This window comes from Dipodomys merriami, unplaced genomic scaffold (genome assembly GCF_024711535.1).
Source record: "Dipodomys merriami isolate MVZ:Mamm:240054 unplaced genomic scaffold, mDipMer1.0.p SCAF_545, whole genome shotgun sequence".
In the NCBI taxonomy this organism is placed as follows: domain Eukaryota; kingdom Metazoa; phylum Chordata; class Mammalia; order Rodentia; family Heteromyidae; genus Dipodomys; species Dipodomys merriami.
In genome coordinates, this window is record NW_027206119.1 from 242,501 (window position 1) to 250,563 (window position 8,063).

At 42.5% G+C, this 8,063-nt stretch overlaps 1 protein-coding gene across 2 annotated transcripts in view; it reads right to left on the bottom strand.

Annotated features, from left to right (window-relative positions):
* LOC138811656 (cis-aconitate decarboxylase-like) overlaps nt 1-7,491 on the bottom strand; it is an 8,197-nt gene extending 706 nt beyond the window's left edge. Inside the window, exons 1-5 of one of the 2 annotated variants that reach the window (XM_069999362.1) lie at nt 7,428-7,491; nt 4,351-4,512; nt 3,569-3,658; nt 1,871-2,076; nt 1-1,051 (exon numbers count right to left, since the gene is read on the bottom strand). The exon at nt 1-1,051 is cut by the window's left edge and continues 706 nt beyond it. In XM_069999362.1, the coding sequence (XP_069855463.1) occupies nt 55-1,051; nt 1,871-2,076; nt 3,569-3,658; nt 4,351-4,512; nt 7,428-7,439 (1,467 nt within the window). In that variant the 5' untranslated portion in view covers nt 7,440-7,491 and the 3' untranslated portion in view covers nt 1-54. Of the gene's footprint in view, nt 1,052-1,870; nt 2,077-3,568; nt 3,659-4,350; nt 4,513-7,427 lie in introns of those variants that run through there. The other variant, XM_069999363.1, reaches the window with a different exon arrangement.
* Nucleotides 7,492-8,063: the final 572 nt, after the last annotated feature.

An 8,063-nucleotide genomic window follows, 5' to 3' on the forward strand; every position in this document is an offset into this window, starting at 1 on the left:
CTTTGCTCCTGAGCGGTTGGAGCAGCAGGCCTCTGCTTTATACTGCAAAGGCCTTCACATGTTGGTCAGACTTGGGAGAGATTGAGCAATGGAAGGATTGTCTTCTGGATATTTTGAAGCCTCTTCTGGAGGAGATGATCCTTTCAGAAGTGTGGTCAACACAGAACAGTCTTCTAGGTCTTCTAGCTTTTCTACTACCTTTATAAGACTTTCCACAGTGTCCCAGGACAGTGTCCTGGAGGCATTGACTCTGAACTTTCCCCTTAGGTCCTCTTGGCTCAGTGGTTTTCTCCAGTGACCATAGAAGGTATCAGAGCGCTCGGTGAAGGTAGATCTGTCCTGGAGAGTGACACTGATCTCACAGTACAATGAGTTGAAGTTGGGCTGGTTGTCTGGAGGATGCTCCAGTTCCACCTTCCCAAGCAGCTCTCTTACCTGTGGCCTGTGGATCTGGGGTTTGTGGAAGGATGGGACGGTGATGCAGCCATCAAGCAGCATGGCACAGGCCACATACTGGAAGGAATGACGGGCTTCATGCTCTGAGTCTGGGAAGGGTCTGTTGACATATTGCACATCTGGGATCCTGAGCACAATTTTCTTGATGTGGTCAGCAGGAAACAGGATTCCACCTGGAGGCCCAAGGTGCTTCCTCACAGCCCCTGCCGCTTCAGCCACCCAGTGAGTGGCCAGATGTGCCGGGAAACTCTTGAAGGCCACATCCTGCTGGTCCAGTAGCCATGTATGAGAATCCAAGCTCGGAAGGACTTTCGGAGAATAGTTGGCATAGAAGGCCCCAAACCCCCTCTCCAGGTCCAAGACCCGCTGGTTTCCTTGGAGACCCAGCATGGCTAGCAAAGTGGCTTCTATCCCATTTCTGGCAGCATTGCCCATGTGAAGGGGCTTGGTCTCAGTAGCAGCATTTGCCATGGGTGCCCCCGCATAAGAGGCAGCAATTGCCAGGGCCTCCTGGCACTTGGGCAAGCTAAGTCCTAAAAACTTGGATGCAGCCGCAGCACTGCCCAAGGTTCCTACCACGGAGGGGGGATGGAATCTGAAAAGCAATACAGATTGGAGACTTACAAATTATGCACCATCAGGGGGCAGTGTTGTACAGCAATCAAGGCCATCGGTTATGACGACACACTACCTTGGTTTAAATCTCATCCTTTCTTTACACTTATTAGCAGGGCCATCCTAGGAAAGTTATTCCATATGCTGGAATAATTATTTTTTCTTACATAAGTGGTTATGATAAAAAGTTTTCACCTCCTAGGGTTTAGGAACTTTGAATGAATCACATGTTTTACAGTAGTATCTAATAGCAAGTTCTTTATAAATAAAACTGCTTAAGTTATTGCCACAAGTGTAAAAGTTGTTGAATGTCGAAATAACAGTAAGAATTAAGGCTCTTGTAGAAACTATGGAAGTTCACCAGACATTAGTCCAATACATTCTTCTCCTCACAGGCCCAAGAGGCAAAATCAATGCTTTGATTGGGCTCTATGATATATAGCCAGCATTTGGCTATTTACAATATGCATGATGAACAGTCATGGATGTTGTACTCCAAATGTTCTCATTAGGCTGAAGGACCCTAGTGAATATCGGAATAGGTTCTATTCTGAGAATGGACTCAGTAAGACTCAAGAGTACTCATGGTCACACCAGGGTGATAGACCAGAACTCAAAGGAATTTTCTGCTGTACTTCTAAGGTCATATTTCTACGTATGGACATAGGGTTGGTGTTCACCCAGAGCTGATACATCTGCCAGCACACTTGTGAACATCACCAACCCAGCTCTACAGAGAGACTCACAGGTAGATAAAGGGGAATGTGGCTGCTTCTCAATGGATCAGAGCTTTCCCTACCTCCTTGGTATGTCATTGGCTTCCTTGGAGAAATGCATTAATCGGCCTTGAACTTCAACACCAACATTGAAAGCCAACAGCAGGTCAAGGCCAGAAAACTTTGGACTCTGAGGCAAGGCTTCTGTTAAAGCTGTGAGAACAGGAAGGACTGCTCCAGAAGGATGTGTAGCAGGATGCCACGTGTCATCAAAATCCATGGAGTGAATCTGTGTAAACAGGTGCAAACAACTTCCTTCAGAATTTACTTGAATGCATTGGCGTTGGGGCCAGTAAAGATCTAATTTAGCAATGAACCATTTTTGCTGTGACTTTGTTTTAACTGATTCTCTGATGTTCAAACCTGAAAACTGGCTGTGGTTCTTAATCACGGGACTGGGCATTAGGCTTCCTGCCTCTATCTAGAGGAGGGCTAGACCTTAGAAAGATTCTTACAAATCCCAAGCACCTTAGATCTTGCCCAGATGGCTGGAGCCCCTGAAAAAAATCTATATTCTCTCTTGCAAAGCTGCTCTTTCTTCTTCTCTTGCATCTGTAAACATGTCATATCTAAAGTTCATTCCAGTTATGATATATCAGGCCATACACTTTGTTGTGTGTCTCTCTTCTGAAGTAATTTTAAACATTCGCTTGCAAGAATAGTGCAATATCTCTCAATTTTAGATGAACTATTAAGCTGTATTTGAAAGCCATTATTTTCTGTTATAAGATTTTATTTTCCTTCAACCAAGCCAGGCATTTGTTTTTTCCCATATATTAAAAAAATTACTAGCAGTTCATTTGAAAACAGATTTTTATGTGAGTTTGATATGTATACTGTGTTTCTCGTAGCTAGCTGGTCATTGACTTTTGAATGCACCACTGGGTTTGCCTTTCTATATTTTGATCAACTGTCCTCATAAACTATAAAAATGTCTCAGGAATCCAAACATGTTTGTGCCCAAATGATATCTTGTATACTCCCCCTGACACACGAAAAAAAAAAACATAAAAATGACCCATCAGATGACAAGTATTGACTTTTGATTCAGAAAATATAGACACCATATGGCCATTATTTCTTTCTCAATAAATACTGTCAAATCAATGAAGAGAAGCAACTGGTACCCACAACAGAAAGAATTAAGGATAAATTGTGTCTGGGTATTGGGTTTGATCCTTAAAAAAAAATTAAGGATGAGATTTGAGGTACCTGGGAGAGTTTAAAAACAAACAAACAAACAAAACAAAAACAACCTTGTTGAGTGCTGGTGGCTCATTCTGATAATTCTAACTACTTAGTTGGCTGAGATTTGAGGATTGTGGTTCAAAGCCAGCCGGGGCAGAAAGGTTCACGAGACTCTTAGCTCCAATTAACCACCACAAAGCCATAAGCAGAGGTGTGGCTCAAGTGATAGAATTCTAGCGTTAGGCTAGGCTCAACGACAGCTCCCTTGCCTTGAGTGGAAGCCTCAGGACTGGCACAAAGAAAAAAACCCTACATCCTTTTATTTACGGTATTCCATAACTCAAAGAGGATCAACTTATTGTAAAGAAATGAAAACTAGAATTTCTCCACAAGAGAGAAGAAAGGCTCATCATCTCCCTTATTTCAATGATCACTTATGTAAGACATGGAAGTTAGACAACTTCAGGGTTATTTTATGGCTGTCAACTTATAACAATCATCTAATAGTTGAACAGATATGTAGACATCCTTACAGCCACACCGTTTACGAAAGCAGCATATGTGGGTGGGAGTCTGAAGTCCGACTGACCCCAAACAGTGCTGGATGTATTGGAGCTGTAGATCTGCAATAGAAGAACACCCATCAGTGATGCAGAATCAACACAAATGTCTTAGGGCAGTGGCCCAATAGTGATTTCTCAGCCTTGGAGATGATCTATTAATAGCTCTTATTTAAAAACATGGTAGATAGAGGTCTTGATGTCTCTTCTGCAAAGATTTACAACCTTACCCACGGGAGGGTAAGGTTACTGCATCTAGGTCATGATCTAGAAGTGCTCCAGAGATGTGGTTTTGAATTCACTGTGACATATCTAACCCAAGAGGGGTTAGATACTGGAGGTGTAGACTAACCATTCTATGGAGAGTGGATGATTCTGTCCTGTGTCCAGGCCCACTCTCTGTTCAGAGCCCGGGATCAGTTAATCTTCAAGTCTTTCCATGAACAAATGCTGTGTAGTAATAGCTACCTTTGCTTTGAAGACTTGCAGGCTGGCCTGTGCTTTGGGCTGCAATAATAATAAACTGTGAGCCCTAGTGTATGATCTTACATCTGAATATAGGTAGTAGATGAATTTTAAAAGTCAGGTAATGACGAGAGGATCAATGAGAGAATCGAAATGGTGCCCATATACATGGAGTGATATTTATAAAATGAAGTGTAGAGTAAATAAAGGGAGGTGCACACTTCTGGGCCTACTTCACCATAGGCAAGCATGTACATTGTTTTTATCTTTTGAATAAGCATTGAGCTTACTTTACTGTACTGGCTGACTTTGTGAAACACTCCCGTGCTGGTGCCCAGCAGCCCGACACCCAGAGTGTCCAGGATCATCCTCTTGCTCTTCTGAATGACGGAGTCTGTCAGGTGTCCCGCCTTCAAGCCGTGGATCAGGCTGGCAAAGCTCTCTGTGACAGACTTCAAAGAGAAGAGGGTTGAATAGGACACACCCCACTTGGAATACACACACTTCTTTTCATTAGGAAGCCTTGAGGAAAAGAGTAAAATGTAGTTCCACTTCTTCTAAAAATCTGTGTATGTAGCTCAGGGATGTGGACTAGCGTGGGAGCCATGTTCTGCCCTGGGGCGAGTTGAGGACATGTGGTGGCGGCAGAGCATGCTGGGTGATGGTGGGGGAAAGCCTAAGAAGTAAAGGAGAGCAGAGAGGGCATGTCACCCATGCAATGGGGAAGGCTGGTCATGAGGCCTACCTGACTGCGCCAGGCACGGTGCTGAGTACTTCAAATACATTGACTGTTGAACACCCCCAAGGCTCTGGGTGGCGGCTATCAGTCTCATTTGGGTGAGACCTAACAAAGTGAATTCACTGAGTTTTATAGCTCTTGAGTAGATCCCCCAGTGGGGGGCTCTGCTGTCATAATCAGAGCACTTAGGTCTTAAGGCTACATTTCCAAAGGTTAGTCTGCAGACCATGAGAGACATCTGGGATTCTTGTTGCAAAGGTACATCTTTGGCCTTAACTCTAGATGGCTAGAATTAGTCTCTCTCCAGAATAACAACTTGGGGAAGCCTCGCATAGCAGTTTCTGGATTCAGATCTCTAAGTGACTTTTACTTGATTTTATATTTTGCTTTAGTTCAAAGCAAAATAAAAAGCTTTATTCTTTGCCCAGGGCCAGCCTCTCACTGTGGTCCTCTTACCTTTGCCTCCTATGTAGCCTTGCTTGTTTTGTTGAGAAGTGATTTCATTCGTATTTTGCTTGGGTTGATTTTTCTGTGATCTTTCTGATCTCTGCCCCCTGAGTAGCTGGGATTATAAACATGAGCCACTGTGCCCTTCTCTAGGTGACTTAAAAATGTGGTGTTGAGCAATGAGTTCCAGGTCTAGCGAATGCTAGGTAAATGCTTTACTGTGACTCCCAACCATTTATGTGATTTTTTAAAATGTGTTGCTTCTGTTATATATGTAGCATGTGTTATGTATGTAAGTAGTATGACATTACTCCTCTTTATGGCTGCTGGGCACTTGGAAAGATGACCAGTCCAAACTGAGACAGAAGAGGAAAATAAACACTTGAATTTTCAGGACTTAGTTGACAGGAAAGACTATAACACATCTCACTAGTTAAAAATATAGATTACGTATTGAATTAATATTTGATAACAATATTGATAATGTTTAGGATAGATTGGTAAATAAAATACCAATTTAGTTGGTCTCTTTTTGCTTTTTATTACATGGCTGCTAGGGAGTTTAAAGGACTGGAGGTGCAGTCAATGCTTCTGAAACCTGATGGGGACCACTAGACACCTGGGGTACCTGGTCTGGTTAGGAAAGCCCAGAGATAAGCTATGTGAGAGGCAGAGGATGAAGATGAGGGTGGAGGCAGAGGTAGCAGCGTAAACCAGGGTTGAGAGGGCTGGTACACACACACACACACACACACACACACACACACACACACACACACACACACACACACACACACACACACACACACACACACTCCATACATACACATCAATACAAACCATTCAACCTTAGGGATATTTCAGCATATGCCTACCATCTAGTAGCCCCTAGTAAGATATGATGTAAGTAGCTGTCTTTTTCTAACGATGACATGATTTCAGAACTTCTTTTGTTTTTCTGAACATTAGATTCCCCATCTACAAGTATAAATGAGCAGGGTGTGGGATTGCTAGTTTAGGGATCTGAGGTGGCTGGGAATATCTTCTACTGAGCTCAGGGCCAAAGAAAAGTTACAAAGGTGGAACCAGTGCCCAGAAAAAAGTCTCCACCCTGACCATCATCTGGTTCTATTCTTAGAGACTCCAGATTTTTTCAAGTCAGGAAATCCCTGCCCTTCTTCTGAAAGATGGATGACTCTTTGCGTCTCTGAAGCTTTGGTTGATAGAAAGAGAGGGAAGCTTGGAGGAAGGACGCAAGAGAACAGCTGGCCGGAGGGAGAATGGCGCTGGCATGACTATTTCTTATGAGGGAAGAGAGTAACCATAGCACCGATTTTAATGCTGCTAAACATTTGAAGGCAAGACAGGAGGAAAATGAACTGTCTTGATGATCTGCCAAGTTCAACCCAGAGTTTCAAGGACTGATATGTGCCTGGGAATCAGGTGAGGCACTCCAGTATGAACCCACCCACGATCTACTGGAGGCCATGCTGTTGGGGGCTTGTGAAGGATTCCCTGGCAAGTTCTGAGTACCACTCATGAGCCAGAAGACAAAGGGCCCCTCCATGGCTGTGGAAGAAAGGAAGAAAAGAAAGATGGATGGAAGGAAGAAGGAGGAAGAGGGAAATGAACTCAGCTTCTCTGCTGTCTATGAGTGATACTCTCACATCTAAAATCTCTTTCTGGTTTGCTTGATTTTCTTGTGGCATATGAATCTTTTTTTTTTAGTAAAATACAGTGACAAATAGATGAATTAAAGCACAAGATGCAGAGCTCTAATAAATAAATGTCAAGAGTTCTTGTGAACTCACTGTGCAAAATATGCTAGTTGTCCAACCACTTTTTACTCCATAAAGCTCTCATAGCCAACAGATCATTAGCAATGGAGTATGGAAAAGTCATCAAGGACATATAGAAAACCAAGAGGTTCATATTCCACAAATTTACAATAATTCATAGTATTATATACCATTTATTCCCGGTATTATGTAGCAGAATAATGCCTCTTATTGTAGAAGGCCAATGAGATGGATAAGCAGTTAATTAAGTAGCCCAGAAGCTATGAGAAAAGGTGCAATACCTGAAGCAGAACAGGTTGCTTTAACATCTGAGAAGACTGAGAAAGGAAGAAGTAAGCTGGAAAAGCAATTTGGAGCAAGGCACATAAAAAAGGCACAATACCTTGAGCATCATGTTGTTCAAGAAGGAGAGTTTGGCTCAGGAATGAACTGGAATTGTTGTTGAGTGACTGCCTTTATACCCTTCCCTCATGTAGGCCAATTTCCTTTCAGTTTTGTTCTCTGGGATTTCCACCATTTCGAAACCTTCCAACTTGTCTTTCTTCAACTTCCTCCCTAATGAGTTATTACATTCACCAGTGCATGAACAATTCAATGAAGCTAGGGACTAAGGTGTGCCTCAAGTGGTTGAGCTCCAGGTGTGAGCAAAGAAAAGCTGACTGAGAGCTTGAGGGCTGTAAGTTCAAGCTCCAGTACCAGCACAAAGTAAAACCAAGACAAAGTAAAAAGTAAAGCTAGGAAGTGCAGTAGCCATGATCATATGACTACACAGACATCACAGAAGTAAACTTACAGTAGAACTAGTAGAACTAACATTGTTGCTTGTGCTTTGGTATATTTTAGGAAAGTACTCATGTTCTTTTAATTTCTCCAATTCTAAATATCACTATTTAGGCTACTAAGCAATAAATGATAGAATCATAATAGTAATAAATGATAGAATTATAGGATGTGATTGTTCTTACATAATAGCTCCTAAATACTCACCCCACTCTAAATAACCATCTTGTTCTTTGAA